Raw genomic sequence first — 26,611 nt, 5'->3', positions numbered from 1 at the left:
CATTTGGGATCAGACTCCATTGGTGGAAGCCCCGTCTCCCCAACCCTCAGGTTTATTTTCTATCACTTCACCCTGTTCTTCTTCTTCACAGAACGTCTCTCAGTTGGAACTGGACATTTGCGAGGTACATTTATTCTCCATCTCTCCTAATAGATGATAAGCTCCAAAAGTGCCGGGGCCTGTCTTTTGTACACCAGTACCTCAGCTCCTGGCACGGTGCTTGGAACAAAATAGGTGCTCGATAAATATTAGGGAGATAAATGAGCACTTGGAAATAATGTGAGATCAATGAGGTCCGAAAGGAGCCCAAATCTTCAGTCCTCCTACTGCTGCAGGTGTGGTTCCCAGGCCTGAGGGGTCCTGGGGACAAGTTCTCCCTAAGCGGCGCGGCTGGCTCTCCCGGGGCGGGAGCCCTTGTTGCAGGTCCGGGATGCGCCGGCCGCGCAGAGGGGCGCGCCCAGAGACCCCGGCCGCAGCCATTTCCTGCTCTTTGTGTGACAGCCGCAACGGCGAAGGGGCGGGATACCGGGGGCGGAGGAGGAGCCGCGGCGGGTGGAGGGGCGGGGCCGAGGGCGGGGCCCAGCGCGGCCGCAGCGGAGCGGAGCCGGGCAGAGCATCCTGCGCCCCGGCGCGGGCCACCGCAGTAGCCTCGGGCCGCTCCCCTAGACCTGCCGCAGACCCAGGTAAGCGGTGCTGGCAGGCCTTGGGGCCGGCGTGAGGACTGGGATGCTGCTGGGTATGGCGACGCGGCCGTAAGAATGCTCGAGGGGCCGGCACCTCTTCTCCCAGCCCCGGGGGTGTGCTCAGCACGGCGGCTGGGCTGGCGCGGCCTGGGGGCCCCCGAAGCCCCCGGAGGCTGGGCCTCCGGCCCGGAACAGCTCCCTGCCCCCTCCGGCCCACCCTGGGCCCCGCGGCGCGTACCCCCTGCGGGAGGCGCCGACGCACGGCGGAGCTGGGGCGCGGCGGCTGTGGCAGCAGCAGCAGGTGCGCGGCCTGGGCCGGAGCCGCCGGCCGGGGAGGAAGCGGCGCTCATCACGAGCATCGGAGACACCTGCAGCGGCCGCGAGCCCGGCGGCGGCGGCGGCGGCGGCCTCCCCGCGCTCAGGTACTGCAGAGCGCCGGCCGCCGCCTCTGCCGCTCCGGCCACCATCGCCTCCCGCAGGGCCAGCAAGAACCGCCTGGGCCCGCCTGGCAGCCGCCTCGGGCACACAGAGCCCTTCAGTGAACGTGAGATGGGTGGGGCGAGGGGCGAAGAGGCGGCGTTTGGGGGTGAGGGCTTTAATGAGAGAGGAGGCACGCCTGACCTGCTTTGAAACCTTCCGGCCTAGCTCGCCCTCCCTCCCGGCTGTCTGGGGGCGGGGGAGGAGGTAGGGGAAAGGAGATGAGTGGGCTGACTCCTGGGGAAAAGGTTGGGTTTTCACGAGCTCTGAACAATCGGGAAGATGCCTACCTGTCAGTAGTAGGCTTCTGCTTTTCAGGGCAGCCCTCCCCCTCCATGGGTATACACCGTCCAAAAAGGAAGAGAAGGGCGTGCTCTCCGTGTGCCAGTGGGGACGGCGGCGGGAAGCATGGTCCGAGAGGAGTATGGTTGTATTGAGAACCTGGCAGAGAAGGACGCTGGGACTGCCCAGGTGCCCTCCCCAGCCCAGGGAATTTGACCTCTGCTTGCCTAGTTTCCCCAGCACAGCAGAAAGACTCACCAAGGGCTGATGGGCTCTTACAGCCAGGCCAAGAAGGGGACAAGTATCTTTTCTTGCCAGCTCCTGGGCACCCCCTGCCTGTGTCCCCTTCAGGGCAGGGGGTGTCTTACGTTACTTTGGGGCACAGGCCCCGTTGCAAGCCATTCTGGCAACCATGAGATCACAGATGTTGGAGGGCGAAAATCTAGGTTCACATCCCTGGCAGGATGGTGAAGGCCTTGAAGGTTGTTTTCTCCACCATCAGACCTTCCTTCTCTGTGACCCTCCCTGAGACTGCCCACCTCCAGTTCCATACACTGTCCTGTGCTCCACCATCCCCCCACCCATTCTCCCGTGTCAAAAATTGTTTTCAAGAAAGGAGCCAGTGAACACATTTATCCTCAAGAGCTAAATACACAAGAACTTCCCATTAGACCCAGGAGGTGTTTTAGAAGTCATCTGACCAGAAAGGAAACAGAGGCTTAGAGGCATTTTAATGGGAAACAACGCTTTAAGTAAATAATATTTGATATCTCTAATGGTGGAATTTCAGGCAGTGAGCTGGAAGTGGGAGTGGGGAGCTGGGTAGCAATTTTGGGGAACAGCTTGATGAAATGACAACATTTAACAGCTGTCAGCTCTGTTTGCTGGCTGCAGGGGCAGCTTCAGCCCTAAGGGCAAAAATACCATAGGAGTAGTGTGTGTGTGTGTGTGTGTGTGTGTGTGTGTGTGTGTGTGTGTGTGTGTGTGTGTGTAACTGGTCAGGGGTTACTGTCACTAGAGGGTATTGTGGAGCGCCCAGTGTACACTTGGAGGAGGTGAAACTTTCCTATAGAGAGTTACTTGTTGGCACTGGCTACCATCTGCCAGGGCAGCTCCGAGGCCACAAGGAGAGTGTGTTATTACTCACAAAGCCAGTCCCTCTGGCTAGCTCTGCAGGCTGAGCCTCTGGCTGGGGGCATTAGCGCTCTGCTCACTAAGCTTCTTTATTATATTTCCTGGCCAGTTCTGACTGGTTCTGCAGGCACCCAAGCCTGCCTTATTCAGTCCCTGCTAGTAATGGAAAAGGAAAAACTCATTTTAGGTATTAGGCCAATAGTAGGGTGTAAAATCCACCAGGATCGGAGAGTTTTACTCCAATCAAATCAGAGGCTGGCCCAGAGAGGACAGTAGGCAAGAATTTAAAAACTGGAAAAGGGTCTCGGGGGAACAGTACATGTCCCCTGTGATATATCACGCCCTCTCGGACATTCAGTGGGCCTCCGCTGCCGTCATTGATCAGCAAGCCGAATTAGGTGATGAATAGGCAACAAGCTAATTGACATTGGGAACCGCACTCCTGGAAAACAGTGCCGAGCTCCAGTCTCCATGTTTGAGGATCAGCCTACACTCTCAAAGAGGTTTCTTTTGGCCGCTGTTGGCCCCAGGGTTCCACCAAGAGCTGCACAAAATGGCCTTTTATAGCCTCCATGTGGCCACTGTAACAATGAGTCTATTTCTTTACTGGCAAGTATTAATTATTCACTTGTAGTTGATGAAACCAGGCATCAGTCACCTCATTGGAGCCTTTGTAAAAGGCCTTTGGTCTTATTGTTCAGAGGAGCAAAGCTAAGCCTAGGGTCCAGAGGATGGACCCTGCATTAGTAGCGGAGGTGGGGCAAGAGGGTAGAGCATACTGTCACCTGGGGCAGTGACACGGTGTGCCCGCAGTGCTGGGGAAGGAGCTGGTACTTAATTGGATGCTCTAGTAAACAAGGGATGCATGCAAATGCTCTGTAAAGTGTCTAGCACATAGTACTATTATATTTATATGTTTATCATTATAATGTATTAATTACATAATCATTAAGAATATGGCTCATGCCACATTATATATTGTGTGTCAATTTAAGAACACAGATCTTTTATTGTTGTCATTGTTGACTCTGCTAAAGGATTCAGTGACCTTAGAAGGCCTCCCACAGTGAAGGTTCCGCCCTGGTCACTCAGCAGACACCTCATTGCTGGTGGCCATGTCCAAGAACAGCACACCTGCGAGTTGGCTGGTGTAAGTCTTCATTGCTGGGGATGAGGAGGGATAGTTTGATCCCTGCTAAGAGGAGTCCCAGTTGGGGGGAGGAGGTGTCATCAACCCCGAGTTCTTACCAACTCTTCTACCTCCAGAGCCTTCCTGGATTTTGCTTTTCCCAGGGAAGTTGGTCTCTGTGACCAAGGAACCCAGCCCCAGGTTGACCTGCAGAAGGTAGCCAAAGAAAGCGTGGTAAGCTGTGGTGTCAGCAAGGGCCTCAGCTGGGAAGTGCTCCTGAGTAGCACACTGAAGGTGGGTACAGCTGCAGTAGGAAGAGAGAAGGGGGAGGGAATATGCCCAGCGGAAGCCCAGAGGTAGTTCTCACATTTCAACGCAGATCGGGAAGGACCTCTTCCTCTGTGTACATTCAGCATTTTGCAACCCAACCAAAAATGTTGAAGGCATGCTTCGCTTCCCCCTGCGGACAAAGCAGTACTGTGGTCTTTGGACACAAGATTTATTCCTGACTTGCTGTGTGCCTTTAAATCAACCACTACCTCTCTGACTTTGAAAACTGGGGAACCGAAAGCAGCCTGCGCAGCTTGTTACCTACCTGTTGGCCACAGGAGCCTGTGGATGAGATAATGTTTGTAAACTTCAGGCTGAGAAGAAAAGGCCCTGGAAACAGAGGAGAGAAGGAGGTTCCTGAATGTATGGCTCCTTTGGATGGCTGCCCTCCATTCCTAAAGGAACAATTTATTAATTATATACTGTGTGTCAACTTAAGAAGACAAATCTGTGGTCTCTCTGCACCACTGAGCCAACTGAAAGGGACACTGAAAGGCACTTTGTGATTCACAGATTCTGTCAAGGACCCTGGATGGTCTTGTCTGTACAAAGACACTTCAGAATTCGGTCAGTGCGTGTGGGACGCCTCCCAGGATGCAAAGATGTTGGGTACTGGCTGCCTAGCCATGGCCACTATGCTAAGCACTGTGTGTGATGTGCCTCAAAGGACCACCATTCAAGCCATACTTCTTGGACCTGGCAACAGAGGCAAAAACAAATTGGGTACAAATTCTTGAAAGAATTTGTTTTGAGAAGGCAGAGGTTGGGTTCAGGCAGAATTTCTTGCAGGGATCATTCTGGCTGAGTGGCATTTTGATAGACTTGCAGCAACTCAGGAACAGTACAAGCAGAGAGGAAAGTAAACGTGACCCGGAGAGCTGCGCGATAAAGACCCAGCGATGACTTATCAGTAGGTCTTTTGATTTTGTGTTTCCATTATCATTAGGCCATCTTAGGGTAGTGGTTCTCAGACGTTCATCTCTTCATGGAACAGAGAGACGTTTAGTGTGTCCATGGTGTGTGGTCTCTGTCTTCTAAATAAGGCAGGAGATGAGGTCCTCTGCAGAAGTTAAAGGTGGTGGACTGGTTAGGAAAGTGCGGGAGATGTCTGGAGATTTGGAACAGCTGTCTTTGTGGGTGGAATAAGAAATCAAATGGGGATGAATGAGAGCATTGTCTAACTTTACTGAAGGCCCAGCTGAGATCAAAGAGAATCTGCAGGGCTGACCCTCATAGAAGACACTCAGTAACTCAGTGTTAAGTGAAGGGATACCTGAGAATGACTTTCTATTTGTGCTTTTAAATTGTGATGGCTTAAGACCGATTCAGGCAAGGTATGGATGGTGAGACAAGAATTCAAAACTCAGGGTCAGCCATCAACCTCCAAGTATGCTATACCTTCATATGAAAAAGAGAAATGAAGTTCTGTTTTTTATTTTTTGAGGTGGAAACTGTATGACAGGAGAATTTTCTAAATATATCTCTTCAGATTCTTACAGTAATAAGGCTGACTTAGATATGGTACCTTAGGGGACCATGATGTTTAAAATTTTTTTTTTTTAATCAGAAGATAATGAATTTTGGCCATTGGCTCTTGTATTCAACAAATAGTTCATGAAGTGTTAATTAAGCAAGTAATGCCTAGGATGTGCCCAGCTCTGTGCTAGTTGCTATGGGTCAGACCCCCACAAAAGATGACAGTTATCCTTGTCATTTTTGGTGGTGCAAACAATCAGTAAAATATAAAGCAGTTTATAATGCAATAGGAAATTATGGACTCCAGACTGTGAGTGCTATGGGAATCCAAGAAATGAAGGTTGTGGTGGCGTTTGGCTGGTCAGACCTTCATGGAGGGGGCCTGTCTTGACTTGGGCCTTGACAGTGGTCAAAGGTAGGATATGAGAAGGGGAGAGGACAGTCCACTAGGGAGCAGAGGGAGTTTGAGCAAAGGCACAAGGCAAGAATGTCCATGGGCAGGTTTATGGCACCGTAAGTACTCCTGCCACAGTGGACATGTCGTGTTGGGAAGCATAGTCTTGAAGGACGTCCTTTGGATGGAGTGTCCCATTTATAGTCACAGTCATTTGCTTTTGAGTTGGAATGTCTCTGAGAGAGGTTCACGTTCAGTGATTCCTAACTAGTTGTTTTTGGGTTTGCTTTTGTTTTTTCCTAAGTACATTTGATGGACAGTATCTACATACTCAGTACATCACACCCAGCAGCCATTCCCCTCCCCAGCTCTACCCCATTTTCTCCCACTCAAGAAAAGAGATGAACATGCAAACAATGATACCATGGGAGGACTTTGAACCCTCCCTCACACATAATAAAAAGCACCTTGTTTGCAAACCTCACTAGTCAAACTGTTACTGGGACAAGTTGCCGCAATAACCTTCGCAACAGAGGTTTTGCCGTCATGGTTGAGAAGCACTACTAGACCAGCCTTCATATTTTACAGACAGAGAAATTGCCCTTTTAGAGTGAGGGAAAGTGTGGTTTGAGGGTCTATGTCAGTCTTCAGGCTGAGCCACATTCGAGTTGCAACTTCACATCCATGAAGCTGAGGTTTGCATGCCCCGAGCTGGTGGTCGAACTGAAGTCTCGCTCTTTGTTTCCACAGCAGATGGAATGGCTTCCCTTTCTGAGTTTTAGCAGGTGCCTCTGAAGGCAGCTTCTCTCCCCAGATACAAGTCACGTTGCTGCCCCTCCTGTGGTGCCCTGTCACAGGCCCCAGCGGGAGCAAATCAGCAAGCTGCCTTCTGTGGCATGACCTCCCCTCCCAAGAGGGTGGGATCTGCCGGGTTGGGTTGTCAACGCAAAGGCCTCCTCAACCCTGGCAACACAGGAAGCAGCTGAGTGAAACGGCAAATGGAGTGGCAAGCCCTTTAGCCCCGCCAGGATCTTTTTCTTTGCTGTAAACAAACAGGAGGGTAGGCCTTCTCCAGAGACCCAAGTCGAGGCTGACTTGGACTTCTCTGCTGTGACCTCAGGCCCCCTGTGTGGAGAGAGGCTGCAAGTGACGGGGCCTCTGGGCCTAGGAGCCCTGCAGGGAGGGACTTACATAGCAAAGGCTGCCTGAGACACAGCAGTGGACTGGCCAGCTGTCTGACTGCCAGCAAGGAAGCCTTGAGTTGTTGTCTTTTAAAGTAATTTTAAATTCTTGATCAAAGCAATACCCGCACATGCTTCAAAGAATCAAATAGTATTGAAAGACTCACAGTGAAAAACAAGCATCCAGTGCCCACCTCCCCCAGAGGCTGCTGCTTTTGACTTACCATTTCTTCCAGTAGTTGCCTGCAGATCTCTAAATGATATGCTTATGCTGCTATTTCTTGATTTATCTATTCTATGTGTCATCTGTTCACTTCCTGCTGTGATGGATGAAGATTTCGCCTTCTGACACCATCCCCCTCTCTCCCCTGCCTTCATCTCCCAATATAGTAAGAGCTCTGTTTTAACCCAAATCATGTTTAAAGCATCTACCTTATTGAGACGTGTAAATGATGACCACGAGAGAACCAAGTAATGTCCTTCGATTGTAGTATTTCCTTTCTTACATGGATTTTTGTTTTACTGCAGAATTCTTCCTCTCTCCTTCCCTCCCTCCCTTCCTTCTTTCTAATATTCCTCTTTTTCTTTTGCGGCACTGTCATATCAGTTGTGTCAGGTCCCCTTGTCTTCCCAGGAAGTTGCAGTGTTAGCCCAGCTCAGCCTCGAACTAGCCAAGGGACCCTGCCCAAGTCCTCTCGTGTCTCGACCTCAGTGTCCTTATAGTAAAAAGAGAGCTCAGGTAGGAGGCTAGAGACCCATCTTGTCCTCATTCTAAACCTCAAAGCCCATGAGCCCACCTCAGAGATTTGTATGTCTGAGGAGTCTCTCCTCCTGGGCGGGGCAACCCCAGGCGCTGGCAGGTGGCAGTGCCACAGAAACAGGCCGGGGCTGGGCCTGGTTCAGGCCCTGCCTCATGGTGGTCCGCTCACCCTGCGGTCTAGGGGCTGCTCCCTGGGGTAGTGTGGCTGCGTCTCTTGCTTCCCTGTTCATTTTCATTCAGCACAGTCTCTGCGTGTAGGGGCAGCATCATACTCCCCAGACTCCCCAAGCTCCTGCCCCAGCTCCAGCTCTCTTTGCCCCACTCCCGCTTATGTTACATATACGCAAAGTTCCCCAAAAGTGTTCATACAAATACTAACATTTTTTGGTAAAAGCTTTATTGAGATATAGTTCACATATTGTACAGTTCACCCATTTAAAGCATACAGCTCAGTGACTTTTAGTATATTAGCAGAGTTGTGCAACCAGCATCATGATTAATTTCCATAACATTTTCATCACCCCAGAAAGAAACCTCATACCCTTTAGCAACACCACCTATTTCCCTCAGTCTCTACCCTGAGGCTAGGCAATTACTAATCAACCTTATATCTCTATAGATTTGCCTATTTTGGGCATTTCCTTTAAAAGGTATGTTATGCTTCTTTCACTTAATATAATTTATTATTTCCAGAGTTCATCTACATTGTAGCATGTATCCATAATTCATTCCTTTTTGTGGCTGAGTCATATTCCATGGTATGGATATACCATATTTTATTCATCTGTTCATCCGTTGATGGATATTTGAGTTGTTTCCCCTTTTTGTCTATTACAAATAATGCTACTATGAGCATTCATGTACAAGTTTTTTTGTGAATATATATTTTTAGTTTTCTTAGGAATATACCTAGGAGTGGAATTGCTGGGTCTTATGGTAACTCTGTATTTAAAAACATGAGGAGGGGGCTTCCCTGGTGGCGCAGTGGTTGAGAGTCTGCCTGCCGATGCAGGGGACACGGGTTCGTGCCCTGGTCTGGGAAGATCCCACATGCCGCGGAGTGGCTAGGCCCGTGAGCCATGGCCTCTGAGCCTGCGCTCTGCAACGGGAGAGGCCACAACAGTGAGAGGCCCGCGTACCGCAAAAAAAAAAACAAAAAAAAAAACGTGAGGAGGGACTTCCCTGGTGGCACAGTGGTTAGGAATCAGCTTGCCAGTGCCGGGGACACGGGTTCGATCCCTGGTCCAGGAAGATCCCACATGCCGCAGAGCAACTAAGCCCATGCGCCGTAACTACTGAGCCTGTGCTCTAGAGCCTGCGAGCCACAACTGCTGAGCCTGTGTGCCACACCTACTGAAGCCCATGCGCCTAGAGCCTGTGCTCCGCAACAAGAGAAGCTACTGCAATGAGAAGCCCGCGCACTGCAACGAAGAGTAGCCCCCACTCGCTGCAACTAGAGAAAGCCTGAGTGCAGCCACGAAGACCCAACGCAGCCAAAAATAAATAAAATTAAAAAAAAATTTTTTTTAAACGTGAGGAACTGCCGTACTGTTTATCAAAGTGGCTGTACTATTTTACATTCCTACCAGCAATGAATAGGGGTTCCAATTTCACACCCTCACCAACACTTGTACTGACCTGTCTTTTTGCTTATAGCCATTTTAATAGATGTGAAGTAATATCTCATTGTGATTTTGATTTGCATTTCCCTAATAACTAGGAATAATAATCATCTTTTAATGTGATTATCGGCCATTTGTATATCTTCTTTGGAGAAAAGTCTGTTCAGATCCTTTGCCTATTTTTAAAATTGGGTTTTCTTTTTATTATTGAATTTTAAGAGTTCTTTATATATTCTCCATGTTTAGCAGATATATGATTTCCAAATATTTTCTCCCATTCTGTGGATTGTCTTTTCACTTTTTTTTTTTTTTTTTGGCTATACTGCACAGCTTGTGGGATCTTAGCTCCCCAACCTGGGATCGAACCTGGTCCCCAGCAGTGAAAGCGCTAAGTCCTAACCACTGGACCTCCAGGGAATTCCCTCTTTTCACTTTTTTGATGATGTCTCTTGAAGTACAAAAGTTTTAAATTTAATTTTGATGATGTGTAGTTTTATCTATTTTTTATTTCATTGTTTGTGCTTTTGGTGTCATTACATATTCCAAAGTCACAAGTGTTTACTCCTGTGTTTTTCTCCTAAGAGTTTTATAGTTTTAGGTATAACATTTAGGTCTTTGATCCATTTTGAGTTAATTCGTTATGTGGTGTGAGGTAGAGGTTAAACTTCATTCTTTTGCATGTGGATGTCCAGCTGTCCCAAAACCATTTGTTGAAAAGAGTTTTTTTTCCCCATTGAATTGTCTTGGCAACCTTGTCAAAAAATCAGTTGACCATAAATGTTATCTTTGGATTCTCAATTCTGTTCCATTGATCTATATTTCTGTCCTTATGCCAGCACCACACTGTTTGATTACTATAGCTTTGTAGTAAATTTTTACATCAAGAACTGTGCATCGTCCAGTTTTGTTCTTTTTCAAGATTGTTTTGGCTATTCTAGGTGGGTCCCTTGAATTTCCATATGAATTTTAGGATCAGTTTGTCAATTTCTGCACAGAAGCCAGCTGGCATTTGAATAGGGATTACGTTGGATTTATATCAGTTTGGGAAGCGTTGCCATTTTAACAGTGTAAGTCTTCCTATCTATGAAAATGGGATATCTTTTCATTTATTTGGGTTGCTTTTCATTTTTTCAACAGTCTTCTACAGTTTTCAGAGTATACATTTTACAATTCTTTTTGCTATATTTATTCCTAAGTATTGTATTATTTTTGACGCTATGGTATATAGAGCTGCTTTCCTAATTTCATTTTTATATTGAGCATTGCTAATGAATAGAGATAGAATTGATTTTCCTTATATTCTTATATCCTGCAACTTTGCTGGACATGTTTATTCATTCTAATAGTTTTCTAGTGGATATTTTTGGATTTTCTACATACAAGGTCATATCATCTTCAAATAGAGATAATTTTACTTCTTCCTTTCTAATGTGGACATCATTTATTTCATTGCCTTTCCTAATTCTGATATCCTGGCTAGAGCCTCCAGCACAATGTTGAATAGAAATGGAGAGAGTGGAGCTCTTCGTCTTCTTCCTAATCCTGGGGGAAAGCATTTAATGTTTCATCATTAAGTCTGATGTTGGCTGTAGCTGTTTTTGTAGCTGCCCTTTATCAGGTTGAGAAAGTTACCTTCTGTTCCTAGTTGGTTGAGTGCTTTTATTATGAAGGAGTGTGAGTTTTGTAAAATGCTTTTTCTGTATGTGTTGAGATGATCCTGTGGGATTTGTCGTTTATTGCATTGATATGGCTTATCACATTCATTGATTTTTGGATGTTAATGTTAAACCAGTCTTACATTCCAGGGTGAATTTCACTTGGTCTTGGTGTATAATCCTTTTTATGTGTTGCTGGATTTAGATTTTGTTGGGGGAACTAACATTTATGTTGCACTTTCTACCTACCAACTACTATTTTTACATGGGATAACTCAGTTTTCAAAGCATATGAGGTAGGAACTATTATTATTCTTCATATCAAAATGAAGCACGTGAGGCTCAGAAACATTATGCCGTCTTCCCAAGGTCACACAGCCAGGTAGCGGCAGAGTCAGGACTCTAGTTCACTACCACACTAAACCACCTCTAGTGAGCATATCAATGGTGGACGTGAGATGATTTTCACATGACACTCAGACCTGTGTTTGTTTTCATTGTTTTTTATTTTTTGTAGTTTCCCTCTGCTTCTCTATTAGTGATTATGATATAAAGCTTTCTTCTAAAATATATTTATAAAGTGGAAGCAAAAAGTCTATTTAGAAAAAATACTAAGGAAATAATTGTACAGGCAGTTTATGGATGTGACTGCATATTCTGTATTGATTTAAATTATGTTATTAATAATGAAGGAGAAGGAATGGGAAACTAGAAATGAGGACATGCTAAGTCATCTCTTTCCTCCCGTGTTGTCGGGGAATTCAGGTATGTTCATGCATTCTTTCATCCATCTAGTACTTCCCCGGTGCCTCATCTTTCCTTGGCACCCTACTAAGGTCTCCAGGGTTTTCAGTGATAGGTAAGAAATGGTCTCTGGCTTCAGGGAGCTTGCACATGCACGCGTCGTTCTGCTCTGGTTCGGGGGCAACATATATTTTATTTAGTGGGCAAACTCAGAGTGAGTGCTAGTGGCCACTTGGAGTTTTGTATTTCACAAGGATTCTGAGGCTACCCGTGGACTCATTGAGACATAGAGACGTTATCAATGAGCAGCATTTGCCTTGGTATGGGAAGAGGAAGTAGCAGTACTTTGGAATTTTTTCCTTGCTCAGTCAAATGCTGCTCCAAATGTTTTTTTTGAGGGGGACAGTCTAAACCTCCCTTATATTTATTTACTTATATATTTTTTATTTGCAGATATAAATATACATATGCATTTATTTTTTTAAACTTTATTTTTATTTATTTGTTTTAGTTGCTTTCTAGCTGGAGAGATTTACAGACAAGGAGAACATTTCTTGGGCTCTCATGAAACCCAAAGGTGACAGTTACCTAATCTTTATGGCTTGACAGAGTCTTACTCTTCAGAGGAAGGAAAAGGCAGCCAAGTTGGAAAAAAAAAGAAAGTAAAGTGCTTGGTACCTTTCAAAAAGGTACAAAAGTGGTGCAGTCTAGAAGAAAGGGCTTAGAATTGGGAGTCGAGATATCCCATTTCTGCCCTAACTCAGTCACTAGTAGTGACCATGTGACCGTGAATGAACGTTTTCATTTCTTAGCAACAGTGTGTCCTCCCTAGAAAAACAGCAAACATAACACCTGTCCCCTCGAACCTGCAAGGGTGTTATGATTGGGGAAATCAAAATGAAAGATCTGTAGAGTTAAGAATTAGTGTAATATTTCTGATGCCTTGCTTTTGTGTAGGAGAGTTGTTGCAATGTTTAATTCATCCATTCGCTCTCTTAAAAAGAGGCCATCCGACTAGCTAATATTTCCCGAGTGCTTGCTGTGTGCCTGCTGTTGGGCTGAGCATTTCACGTGCTGTAATGTTATATAATCCTCATAATAAATCACTGAGGGCAGGGACTATTATTAATCATCGCCCTTTTACAGATAAGGAAACGGAGGCTCAGAGAGGTTAAGGAACATACATATGGTTATGCAGCTAGGAAGTAACAGATGGCGGATATGAACACAGAACTCGAGCTTACCCACCATACTCAGCCTAGTTTTCCATGTCATTAAACCTTCTGACTTTTTTCGTTTTTCTTCCAGAAAGTCAGTCAGAAAATAACAATGCAGATCTTTTGCTTAGAGAATAGCAACCTGCATTCCCAAAGCCAGGCTCTCTTAGTGCCCATCCTGCGTCTGTGAGGCCCCTTGCTTCTTGTTCAGGATCTGTCAGTCATCTCAGTGTGGGGGTGGAGGGGTGGAGGGGTGGAGGGGTGGAGGGGTGGAGGGGATCGGGCACGGGACCTACAGGACCTTCTCAGAAGCAGATTGCCCGAGAGCCCGGTGTTATTACTACTCGGTGAAACCAGGCCCCTGAGTTTCCGTTTGTTATGAAGATGCTGAATTTAAATCTGCCATGAATGCCCCACATTGCAGGTTGCAGCTGTGTCTGGTAAATGGTGCTCCCAGAACAGTGTTAGTTTGTTTAATATTTTATTAATTTCTCTTGCAAAGTGACAAAATGACCACGTGGTCGTAGACTCAACATTAAGAATTCTCCTCCTTTGGAAGATTGCATAACAGGCAGGACATTTGCGCTGGAAAAGAAGTACTTCTTTTCATGTATACCTCTGATAAAATTTCCGGAATGTTTTTTCTTTCTGACTGATGTGGAGTTGGCAGTGACTTCTAGCACTTGGGCTAAAAATGTCTGATTTCCTTCTCCCTTAGGCAGTGAATGATCTACAAAGAAACAGAGAAATCCATTAGAGAAGCTGTATTTGTAATGGAAATAAAGACTCCTAATTTATTGGCTCTGTAGGTCGTTTACTTATTGATTCTGATCAAGGGAAGGACGGGAGTATTATTGTGTTAAAGGGGAAAATCTTAAGGGTTATTCTGGTAAATGAGTATTTTAGAATCTGAGAAGCTTAGAAGAAACCCGGGTTATAGGAGGAAGGAGAAGTAAAGATCATAAGTAGGAGTCAGGGAAGATGAAGGAAGGGAAGACAGATTAGAACTGGGATTGTATACATTGAGCTGGGAGTTTTTATGGAACATTTCTGACATATTTAAAATTGGAGGGACTTCCCTGGAGGTTCAGTGGTTAAGACTCCGAGCTTCCATTGCAGGGGGCCCAGGTTCAAGCCCTGGTCAGGGAACTAAGATCCCACATGCTGCGTGGCGTGGCCAAAGATAAAAGTAACATAAAATTGGATAAAAAATTATCATAAATCTCTGTGTGTAAGCATCACACAGGATTGATTTTTTTTTTTTTTTTTTGCGGTACGCGGGCCTCTCACTGTTGTGGCCTCTCCCGTTGCGGATCACAGGCTCCGGACGCGCAGGCTCAGCGGCCATAGCTCACGGGCCCAGCCGCTCCGCGGCACGTGGGATCCTCCCGGACCGGGGCACGAACCCGTGTCCCCTGCATCGGCAGGCGGACTCTCAACCACTGCGCCACCAGGGAAGCCCAACAGTTATTAACTTTGGCTGATTTTGTCTCATTTATTTCTCACTCTTCCCCCATCTAATATGATTTGGAAGCAAACCCCTGTTTCCTTTTATCCATATTTTAGTAGGTATTTGTCGAAGATAAGGACTATTTTAAAATATAACCTCAATATTGTTGTCACATCTAAAAAATAGTAACAGTTTCCTTAATATTGTCAAATATTGAGTCAGTAACTAGCCAGAGAAATTTTCCTGTTTTCTCATATATGTTACAATTTCATCTTTATGGTGGTTTGTTTGAAATAAGATCCAAATGAAGTAAAACCATGTGATAGTCTAAGTCTCTTATCATCTATAACTTCCCCCTCCATCTCTTTTTTTTTTCCCTTGCACTTTATTTGTTAAAGATACTCAGCCATTTGTCCAGCAGACTTTCCCATAGATTGTATTTTACTGAGTACCTCACCGTGGTGTGTTTTAACATGTTCTGTCCTCTGTATTTCCTGTCAGATTGTATCAAAGGCTTGATTAGATTCAGATATTTTGTTTTGAGTTCAGCACTCTTTGTAAGGTGATGGTGTGTTTTTCTGTCAGGAGGCACATAATATCTGGTTGTCCCTCATGTAGTGATGTTAGCAGCAGTTGGTGATCAGTGCCTACATCCATTTGTTCACTAGGGGTTGGAAGCTAGGGATATTTTAATTCTGTGAATATTTCTGGGGGAAAAAAAGAAATACCTTTATAAAGAGAAGCATCTCTCTCTCCTGCAATTCATTTATCCAGTTGTACAGTTGGTATAGGAAAGACTGGTTCAATGTTTGCTTCTTTTCTTTTATTTATTGATTTTCAACGTAAAAGTTGGTTCACAGGCATCCTCCAGCAGTAACAAAGGCATAAAACCAAGTTTTTATTAAGTGTCTTTACGATCTCATGGATTCACATATATTTGATATTGTTTCAAGTCCCTTGAGTTGTGCTAACTGGTGCTTAGATCACCCCATCTTTGGCCAATGGAGGCTGCCTCAATTTGGCCCTTGGGTCCCTTTGACACAGCCCTGGTAGTCATAGATAAATAGTCGCTTCTAGGCCTTTTTTTTTTTTTTTTTAAATTTTATTTATTTATTTTTAACATCTTTATTGGAGTATAATTGCTTTACAATGGTGTGTTAGTTTCTGCTCTATAACAAAGTGAATCAGCTATACACATACACACGTTCCCATATCTCTTCCCTCTTGCGTCTCCCTCCCTCCTCCAGGCCTTTCAAACCTAGGTTCCAAGCCCAGCTCCAGCACTTGCCAGCCCTTGACCTTGTAAAGTGACCTAAATTCTGAGCTTCTGTTTGCTCATCTGTAAAATGGGAATAATCACAGTACTTACCTTTATAAGGTTGATGCAAGATTAAAATAGCTGAGTGCTTGGCAGAGTGACACAGAGTAATGGCTTTAAAATGTTAGGTTTATTATTATTTGAATTAACGAAGAGAATTATTAGGGCTTTGGAGCTTACAGATCATTATGCCCTGGACAGTCATTAACCCTTCCTGCAAAATGGACTTAACATTAGTGTACTAAAGAAGACAATCTTTTCTGTGGATTGGCAAATGGTTTTGCTGTAGAACTGAATGCCACACTTAGAATTCAGGGCAGAGAAGAGAGCAGAGGAAGCAGCATAGGTGTGGAGAGGGCCTGAAACCACCTCCGTGAGGCCAGGCACCTGCAGAGGGCAGAGGAGGCAGTCACCTCTGAGCCCCCCCCCGTGCCCTCATTGGATGTGGCCTTCACTGTTGCCATAGCGTGTGACAGGGAGGTGAGTTGAGAACTCAGTGAAGTGTGAAGCGGTAGTCAGCAGCTCAGCCCCATCTGCCCTCCCAGCCGGGCCTAAAGGAGACACAGGGGCAGCCTGCGTGGGGTGCACTCTGCAACTGTGTCAGCCCTTCACAGCCTGGGCCCAGCTCTGCTGTCGCTGGTCCTTTTCTGCCCTGGCCTCTGACACCACATTTCCTAATGAGTGAGGCAAATTCTCTGACACTCTGAGACTCCAGCCCTGAAGCAGGTCTCAGGCTTCCCTGGGATTAGGGATGGGGAGGGAGGGAGGGCGCTCTCCGGAGCACGGGCAGCCTTCTCCGTGTTTCCTCATTCGAATATGCTAAAGGGTTAGAAGTTGCTGCACTCCTTATTATTATGTTATTAACCTTTTTTTAAAACTCAGTTTTCAGATTTTTGTTCACCTAGTCTACTATTTGTTTTGTTTTGCTGTTTTTTGCTTCATTTATTTCTGCTTTTGTAATTAGTAATCCCTGCATTCTCATTTTTGGGGGTTGATTTTTATCCTTTTTTAGGTTTTTGAGTGGAAAATTCAGTTCATTTAATTCTGCTTTCTTATTTCCTGTGAAATGCATTCAGTTCTAAATATTTTACAATTTCTATTTGAATTCCTCTTCAGCTATGAATAACCTAGCAGTATGTTTTTTACAAATTTTCATAGATACGGAGTTTTTTCTTTGCTATAATTTACATTATTGATTTCTAAGTTTATTGCACTGTAGTCAGTGAATGTGACTTCTAGAAGGTCATATTTAGGGGAACTTGTGATAACTTGTTTTATGCTCTAAATCATGATGATTTTTAATTAATGTTTCACGTATGCTTTAAAAAATGAGTATTCTGTTTGCTGAGTGCTGAGTTCTTAAAATAGCAGTTAGCTCCTGTTAGGTAGGTGCTGTTTAGAACCTCTTCAGCTTCACTGCCTGGCAAAGTTCTCATCACACCCGCTGTAGTCTGCCAGGGCCTGAGACACAAAAATGTCCATTTTGGGCTGATTTGTTTGGTGTGGCTCACAAAACATACCATATGTCCAGGCCAAGGAAGACAGTGGCTCTAATGTTTTTGCAAATAAGGTTAAATTTGCTGGAGTCTGAATTCTTTGACTCCCAGCTTAATTTCAGACTCTGGTTTCAAGCTGATAATCTTTGGCTCTCTCAGTCATGGATGTTTGTGTTATGCAATAATTTAAGAGTGGAACTGATAAATATCTTCTTGAATAACAAAAACTGGAGGCTGACTTTGGCCTGTGTTCTAGCGTCAAGCATAATTTGAGGTCCTTTGCTCCTGGTCACTGTGGTTGTATGAGTGTCAACATAACTTCTCTGAGCCTTGTTTTTCCATCAGTTATGTGGATATGAGACCACCTGCCATCAGAGGGTTGTGGTGAGGCTCAGTCAAGGCAATAGACCTAAAAAAGTACTTCGTAAACTGTACAGAGATCCTCAGATATCAGGCACAGGTTGAGGGCACCACGGGAAGAAGTAGCAAGTGGAAGCGGTCTTGGTGCGTGTTTCTTAACTCCCCGGGTTCTCTGGAAGGAGCCTGGACAGGGTGAGCTTGGGAGAAGTGTTTGAAGGCCCCTGAAACTCTCCGTTTCCTTCTCTTCCATCCCCCCCAGTGCGGACAACAGAAACTGCCGCCATGACCACCCACGTCACCCTGGAAGATGCCCTGTCCAACGTGGACCTGCTGGAAGAGCTGCCCCTCCCTGACCAGCAGCCATGCATCGAACCCCCGCCTTCCTCCATCATGTACCAGGTTAAGTCCTCCCAGAGCACCAGGGCCAGATGGTGGGGGGTGGGATCAGGAATTCTGGGGATCCCCTGAGAGGGTTTGCCCTGAAGGCAGAGGGAAGTGGGATGCCTGCATCTAGAAGGTGAAAGGTCGTCAGCTGATGGAGTCCCTGCTGCGCTGGTGGAGCTGAGTGTAAGCAATAGATAAGCTAGTAAATGTACACCAGGGCTGTTTCTCTTCCCTCGGGGAAGGCTTGTTGATCCGTTCTGACCCCAAATACCTTCCCGGCTGTTCTTGCTGCAGCACCAACCAAGGTTTTGGCAGCTCTGACCTCATGAATTAAATATCGCAATTTAGAAACCCCTAGAGCCTGCCTGGGTCATTACTTTTCCTTCATGTATGTGACAAGAGGTCTTCAACTCCCCACAGCCGATAATGGCTCCGGGAAGCCAGTCACAGTTGTTTGCTTTTGCCTGAGAGGCAAGCTTGTGACAAACCGTGATCGGATTGCTCAAAACCGAGATCCCACCTGGGCGTGGTGGGAAGGGCATCCCTGCAGCTGTAGTCATCCCTGCAAATAGACCCTGTCTGGGTGTGCTGGGCAAGTATACCATGTTATGAAAGAATTAGTTAATTGGAAATTTTTAGCTTTGGAGCTGTATTTGACCTTTTGAAAGTTCTTGGACTGCTAAATGAGACCGAATATAAACGCATAGTCTATTTTAAATTTCATTCAATGGCTGGATTTATTATGCACATGCCCGGAGGGTCAACCCATCCACTTGCTTTATTCACATTTTCTAACCCAGATTAAATTTTAATTATGTAAATATCTTTTTTTATTATTAGCAATGCAGGAAAGTATTTACAACAAATAAAAATTTCCCTGTAACTGTGTCTATATATATATACACATATATATACCCACACACCTTTTTACCACGTATATATATAATTTTATTTGTTTTAACCAAAAGAGAATGATACTATATTATGTTGCTCTATGATTTGGCTTTTTTAACTTAAAATTTATTATGGGTATTTTTCCTGACAATACTGCTCTGCTACCACACTGTATTTAACCACCACATAGTACTTATAAGATGAGCCCATTGTATGGATATACTATTATTTATTTAGCTTTTTGCTGTTAATGGATATTTGGATGGCTTCCTGTATTTTTATTAAAAAAAAATACTGCAGTTATTATTCTTGTACAGATGTATCTGCACCCTCAGGCAAGTATTTTTGCAACTGCTGGATCAAAGCAGTGTACCTCTTCACCTTTTGTTTTAATATCTTCATCTTTCAAAAAATTTTTTTATACAATTTTTAAAGTTATTACAAAATATTGGCTACATTCCCAGTGTTGTACAGTACAACCTTGAGCCTACTTTACATCCACTAGTTTGTACCTCCCTTTGCCCACCACTGGTAACCGCTAGTTTTTCCTCTATATCTGTGAGGCTGCTTTTCTTTCTAAAAAAAAAAAACAACACGTCTTCACTTTTAAGAGCTATTTAGGCTTGTATGGTTTAAGCCTTTACTTCCGAGGCTCCCTGGGTAAACCTGATGACCCATGGGAAGCAGATGCAGGCCCTGGCTGTAGCCAGTTCCTGCCCAGTGGGATTCAGGGTGGGATTTCTTGGCGGAAGATGAGAGGGTGATGTGGGGATAGATTTCCACAGAGAACTCGGGCATTTGTTGGCAGCAGTTTATTCCCTGGACACCCAGCCACCTTGAACCTGTTTTCCAACCACCAAGTATTCCTGTTCTCTAATTCCTGCAGGCTAACTTTGACACAAACTTCGAGGACAGGAATGCGTTTGTCACAGGCATTGCAAGGTACATTGAGCAGGCTACAGTCCACTCCAGCATGGTAAGTCTCTGTGACCTTCAGGGACAGACGTGCCCCCTGCTGGTGGGGGCGGGGCTGTGGGCAGCTTCTCTCGCCAGGGGCATGTGCTCAGCTGTTCCAAGAACACTCTGCCTCAGACCCATCTCCTCAAGCCCATCCTCATGCCCCACCCATCCCCTCTCAGCGCCTGGAGGCACACTGTTCCTCTCTTCCAGCCTTGCAGATCCTGCTCACCTTTGGGGCGGAACTCTATTCCCACTGTTCACTTCCCTGAGCTTCTCTAGCTTTGGGGGTTAACAGTTGATTAGATCCTGCCTTTTTTTATGCTTTATAGATAGATTACTGGCTGTGTGGAATTTTGGCCCTTGACCAAAGCACAAAGTTTCTCAAAAAAGGTTTGGAGTAGCACATTACTGGTGGCCTAAATCATTCACACAGAGGGACCCGTTGTTTGATGGGTCTTGGTCTGACCCATCTGTGAGGGTACCCTTCCTTCTTGGGCTTTCATTGATTTCATCCTCATGCATCGCTGACATTTAAAGAATTCCAAATTTCTCATTCACAGGTTCTGCCTGTGGCTCAGTGGACCTTTCTCACTGTATCAGCGATAGCCTAAAGCCTGTCTCACCACACCCTGCCCATTCATTCAGTAAATGTTGTGTACCTGGTACCTGGAGAGACCCTGCTAAATGCTGGAGAGGGGGATATGCAAGGACAGATAGGGCTGGTCTTGGTTCTCAATGAGTCAAGTAGAAATAGACAGGCTTACCATTTATTGAACATTTTATGTGCAGATATTTTAAATGCATTGTCTTAATTAATCCTCACCTCAACCCTTTGAAGAAGGTTCTATTACAATACTCATTTTATGGGTGGGGAAAACTGAGGTCCAGAAAAGTTAAGTAACTTACTCAGGGTCCTGCCACTGACAAATGACAGAGCTAAACCTAAATCTGTTTGACTACAAAACCTGTGCTCTAGATGGCTCTTTGCAAACAAATAAAAATATACAAAGTTAAAGGTAAAAGGCATGGTGAAAGTTCAAAGTCTTTAAGGGGCCCTGAGAGGCTCAGAGAAAGCTTGATGAAGGAAGTGGGTTTTGAGTAGAGGCTTGTATACTGTACATACACACACACATCATAACCACATATTATATATATATATATATATATATATACACACACACACACACACACACACATACATATATAATATATGGTTATTATATATACATAATATATATGTTATATATATATATATATACACCATATATAAATGATACTTTAAACTATATAAGGTTTTCTTATACGTGGTATCATTGGAACCTTATAATAGCCCTGTGACTTGGAAAGAGATCATTATTCCCATTTTAGGGATGAGAAAACTGAGACCTAGAGAAGTTAATAAGCAGGTTGCTCATGATCCCACAATTAGTAAATCACAGGGTTGAACCTAGAATCCAGGACTTAAGATTCCCAGCCCTGATCTCTTTCCACTGACCTCTGCTGTCTCACACAATTAGAATTTTATCTGTCAGGGATGAGATGGAGAGCATCTGGCTGGTGGAAGCAGCATGAGGAAAGGCACAGAGGCAAAAGGCACAGAGACTGCCTGGGTTTGGACTGTGAAGTACATATAGGGAAATTCTTGGTGGTATTTATCAAAAATTAGATAAGCGTCAGTGCATAGAGGCTGTCTTCGTTTGATAGAGCTGCCATAACAAAATACCACAGACTGAGTGGCTTAAATAACAAATTTATTTTCTCCCAGTTCTGGAGACAGAAGTCCAGTATCAAGGTGTCAGCAGGGTTGCTTTCTCCTCAGGCCACTCCGTGGCTTACAGACGGCCGCCTTCTGGCGATGTCCTCACACGGTCTTTTGTCTGTGCAGGCACATGTAAGGTGTCTCTCTGTGTGTCCAAATTCTGTCAGATTGGATGAGGGTCCTTAATGGCCTCATGTTAACTTAATCATCTCTTTAAAGGCCCTGTCTCCAAATATAGTCACATTCTGAGGTCCTGAGGTTAGGACTTCAACATATGAATTTCGCGGGGGGGACACAAGTCAGCCCATAATAGAGGGCTTTAATTCATTTAATCAAAAATCAGTAGCAATGGGAATTTTTCATTGATGGGAGAAATGTGAACAGAAATACACTTGAGGAATAAGTTTCATTTGTCAGTTTTGTGCAGAACAAGTGGTAAGGAGGCATGAGTGAGGCGATAGTTAAAGTTATCTACACTGGAGGCGTCAAGGGCCGGATGAGGGCAATGGTGTGAGGGATGGCTAAGGGGACATGGATACGAGAGGCGCTGGAGGTTGACTCCACCTGGCTTCACAGTGTGCTGGGTGCTGGGGCCCGTGGGAGTGACAGCGATGCTGACTGAGGTTTCCTGGAAATACCAGGTCAGGGACACCAATAGGGAAGTCAGAGGAAGGGCCGGTTTGGAGGCAGATTGTATTCGTTTTCTGTGGCTGCTGGAACAGAAGATTATCACAGATTCGGTGACCTAAAACAACACAAAGTTATCTGCTTACCGTGTTTTTGGTCAGAAGCCTGGCATGGGATCTTACAGGGTTAAAATCAAGGTGTGGGCAGGCCTGCATTCGTTTCTGAAGGCTCTAGAGGAGAATCTGTTGCCTTGTTTTTCCAGCTTCTAGAGACTGCCCGCATTCCTTGACTCAGCCCCCTTGCATCCAGCAGTCACACCACTCCAATCTCTGCTTCCATCCTCACGACTCCTGGTCTGACTCTCTCACCTCCCTCTCACTTATTAGGACCCTTGCCATTACACTGGGTCCACCAGATACCCCAGGATGACCTCCCCATCTCAAGGCTGCTAACTTAATAACATCTGCAAAGTCCCTTTTGCTGTGTAAGGTATTGTTTTCACAGGTTCTGGGGATTAGGATGCAGACATCTTTCTGGGGCCACTATTCTACCAACACAGGGATAGTGTTGATATGGTTTTAGGCAGGTTCTCAGATAGGGTGTACTGATGATGTTCGTGGATAATGCCAAAACTTCACTTCCTCAACAATTTCCTCCTTGTACCTTGCTAAATCTTTCTGTAGAGTAGCTTTATCAGCAGCAAGAGGCTTCATTAGATGTTCATCTTCTTGTATTTCTCCTGCCCACTTTGGGGCAAGGTGAATTTCTCGAAAGGCAGGATAGCCAGAGAAAAGAGGAGTAATTGACCACCGTGTAATTGACCACCTATGAGGAACAGTCAAGGGTTCTTTGCTGGGGGGTGAGATGGGGGCTGAGTGTCCAAATAAGTGCTGAGAGGTACAGTCTGTCACTATCTGAAATTTGATCTGAACTCACATTGGGTTTAAATCGTGGACTTACAGAATCTTATCAAGGTAAAGGACCTGAGAGATCCTTAGTCCTACAGCTGTCAACCTAGGCTGCACGTTGGAATCACCTGGAGAGCATTAAAAAACACTTATGCCTGGGCCCCTCCCCCAGAGATAATGATTTCGTTCCAGTGGAGCCCAGCCTGGGCATCAGGCGTTTTCAAAGTTGCCCAGGTGACTAACGTGCAGCCAGGACTCAGAACCAGTGATTCAGGCCAACTCTTTGCCTCTAAATGAGAAAACCATGACATTGTGCAGATCAAAGTTGGGTCCAAGCAGAGCCAGGACCAGACCTCAAGTTTCCTGAAGCTCCATCCAACACACCATCCTGACCTCTACATTCCAGGCATGATTATACAACAAATCTGACTGATGGTCAGCTGAACTGTCCACAAGGCAGAGTCCACATCATTCTTGTTCACTGGCCTGTTTTCAGCACGTAGCACCAAGCCAGGGACCCGTGAGCGCTCAGTGAAGGGTTCACTGGATGAGTGAATGGGAATATACCTGCCAGTGGGCAGTTTAGTGCTGATAAGTAGACACCTGTTCCCTATGCATTACTGTCACTTCCCTTTTCTGACACGTGTTCTGAAGCAACGGCAGCAGGAGACCCACAGGCTTGATTCTTGGTTCTCTGTGGTCTCAAGCACAACATGTTACTGATTTAAAGAGTGCTGTAAATTAAGAATTGAAAGTGTGACTCGTCAGTGACGTTTGCTGTTGAAAACAAAACTTTAAAAAGTAATAAGCTCCAAATTAAATCTGATCTTGTGCTAGGAAGATATTATGAAATAGATACGATGTGTGGGATAAAAGATAAATCAGTAAAGGTTCATTTTTGTATCTATACAAACATTCACAAAAGAGATGGTCTAGTAATACTCTTTTTATTGTATTTTTTGAGACGTCCTTCATATAACAAAAGTCACCACTTAAAGAGTACAATTCAGTGTTTTAATAGTAGATTCACAGTGTTATACAATTATCACTACTATCTAATTTCCATCACCACAAAAAGGAACCCCCCAACCTTTAGCAGTCCCTCCCAATTCTGCTCTCCCCCAACCGCTAATCTACTTTCTGTTTCTATGGATTTGTCTGTTCTGAACAGTTCATCTAAATGGATCATATAATAGGTGGCTTTGTGTCTGGCTTCTTTCACTTAGCATAATGTTTTCAAAGTTCGTCCATGTTGTAGCATGGGTCAGCACTTCATTCCTTTTTACAGAAGAGTACTGTTCCATTGCATGGCTATACCACATTTTATTTATCCATTCACCCGTTGGGTTGTTTCTGTTTTTTTGACTATTAGAAGAATGTTGCTGTGAACAAGTGTGGAAGTTTCTGTGAGCACATATGCTTTCATTTCTCTTGGATACATACCTCAGAGCAGAATTGCTGGGTTATATGGTAACTGTGTGTTTAACTTTTTGAGGAGCTGCCAGACTATCTTTTCCCTAGTAATACTCTTAACTCCCTTTACAGATTACCTAGTGTGTATGTATGTTTGTATTGTATTTAATTCTCATAAAATTCTCTGAGGTTGTTATTTACAACATTATTATTAAACAGATGACTAAATGGAGGATTTTAGGTTAAGTGACTTCCTGAAGGCCAAAGGGCTAAGTGATGAAGCTGGGATTTCAGCCCAGATATTTGGACACTGAGATTAGGGCTCTTTCCAGTGAAGCACTTACTAGGTGAGGTGAGTCATCAGATTTGTTTTTCGTGCTGTTGTTAGTTTTGCCATCTGCTCTGTATTATTTTTAAAAATCTTAATCTTAACCATCTTCCTGCTTATGAAATAGTAAAGTGGGCTCTTATAAAAGAGCAGACATTGTAGTACCGTGTGATGTGAAAAGCGAAAGCCCCTGTTTATCCATCCCCATAGAGACCTTGCTATTCATAGTTGTGGTATGTATTCCACCAAAATATTTTTCCATACACAATAATATACTTTCATAATTATTACTCTGTGTTTTTTAACCTATCTGCTGTACAAACTGTTTTGCTTATTTTCTTGCTAACTGTTTAGCTGGGACAGCTTTTGCTGTTGGAGCTAGTGGATCTGCCCCTCCTTTCTGAGGTAGCCATCTGTCTTTGAAAAATGTGTCCTGCTTGTAGAGCCCTTGAGTGTCTGATGGGGATAATTTAGGCCATTGCTTCTCAAACTTATTGTGCACCTGGGAGTGTGAGTCCCCTGGGAATTCTATTGAAATGCAGATTCAGATTCCATAGGCCCAGAGAGGGGCCTGAGACTCTGCATTTCTAATAAGCCCCACCCCCCACCCCACCGGGTGATGCTGACGCTGCTGGTCCATAGACCACACTGTGAGTTGCGACGACTGGGAGTGGGGGGCTGTTGAAAAGTCTTGTGGCGCCGGAGCAGTTTCTCCCTGCTGAGCATGTTGTGCTTTTCAGAATGAAATGCTGGAGGAAGGGCACGAGTATGCGGTCATGCTATACACCTGGCGCAGCTGTTCCCGGGCCATCCCCCAGGTGAGACAGTCCTGCCCCTTCAGGGGGTGCCTCCACCCTGCACCCCACCCCCGTCCAGATTACTGACCTTCTCCAGGGCCTCTTACCCAAGGGGGTGCGCTGAAAACATTCAGAGAGCATCCCGTAAAACTGACACCAGCTTTTAAAAATTGCTCAGTATTATTTTCTTTTGAAAGCAGTATATGCTAATTGTACAACACCCAAACCATTGCAGAAAGGTAGAAAGTAAAAAGCAAGACATCCTCACCCCTCCCTCCACCACCCAAATCCCCCACCTCCCACCAAAGCATAATCACTGTGGACGCTTTGCTGCATAGTCATCTGGCTCTCTTTCCTCAAACATCATGAATATTTCTGTGATTATTATTTTGTAAATTATTGTCATTTACAAAAGTGTGTAGTTTCCTATGTATACGGTTCTGCCGCTTGAATTTTTTACACTGTATTCTTTTTTTTTTTTTTTTTTTGCGGTACGCGGGCCTCTCACTGTTGTGGCCTCTCCCGTTGCGGAGCACAGGCTCCAGACGCACAGACTCAGCGGCCATGGCTCACGGGCCCGGCCTCTCCGCGGCACGTGGGACCTTCCCGGACCGGGGCACGAACCCGTGTCCCCTGCATCGGCCGGCGGACTCTCAACCACTGCGCCACCAGGGAAGCCCTGTATTCTTTATAACTGACTTTTTTCATGTTGACACACACAGGTATTATTTTTACCATTATCATAGTTATCATATTATTCTTTGGTCCCACTGTAACCAAATCAACAGGCCACAGGTGTGGAAACAGAAACCATTCCTCTACCTTGCTCCCAA

General features: G+C 45.1%; 2 protein-coding genes across 3 annotated transcripts in view; one reads left to right on the top strand and one right to left on the bottom strand.

The window, feature by feature from the left end:
• The window catches only part of MED7 (mediator complex subunit 7), a 358,603-nt gene that overhangs the window by 116,848 nt on the left and 215,144 nt on the right, over nt 1–26,611 (bottom strand). The window lies entirely within an intron of this gene.
• The window catches only part of CYFIP2 (cytoplasmic FMR1 interacting protein 2), a 131,639-nt gene continuing 105,581 nt past the window's right edge, over nt 554–26,611 (top strand). For both annotated transcript variants that reach the window (XM_004280982.4, XM_049707786.1), the window contains exons 1-4: nt 554–683; nt 17,968–18,107; nt 19,873–19,962; nt 25,722–25,799. In XM_004280982.4, coding sequence (XP_004281030.1) covers nt 17,991–18,107; nt 19,873–19,962; nt 25,722–25,799 — 285 coding nt within the window. In that variant the 5' untranslated portion in view covers nt 554–683; nt 17,968–17,990. The remainder of the gene's footprint in view (nt 684–17,967; nt 18,108–19,872; nt 19,963–25,721; nt 25,800–26,611) is intronic.

This window comes from Orcinus orca, chromosome 3, assembly GCF_937001465.1.
Source record: "Orcinus orca chromosome 3, mOrcOrc1.1, whole genome shotgun sequence".
Taxonomy (NCBI): Eukaryota; Metazoa; Chordata; class Mammalia; order Artiodactyla; family Delphinidae; genus Orcinus; species Orcinus orca.
The sequence above is the reverse complement of the archived record's forward strand: the minus strand, read 5'-3'. Positions and strand labels throughout refer to the sequence as shown.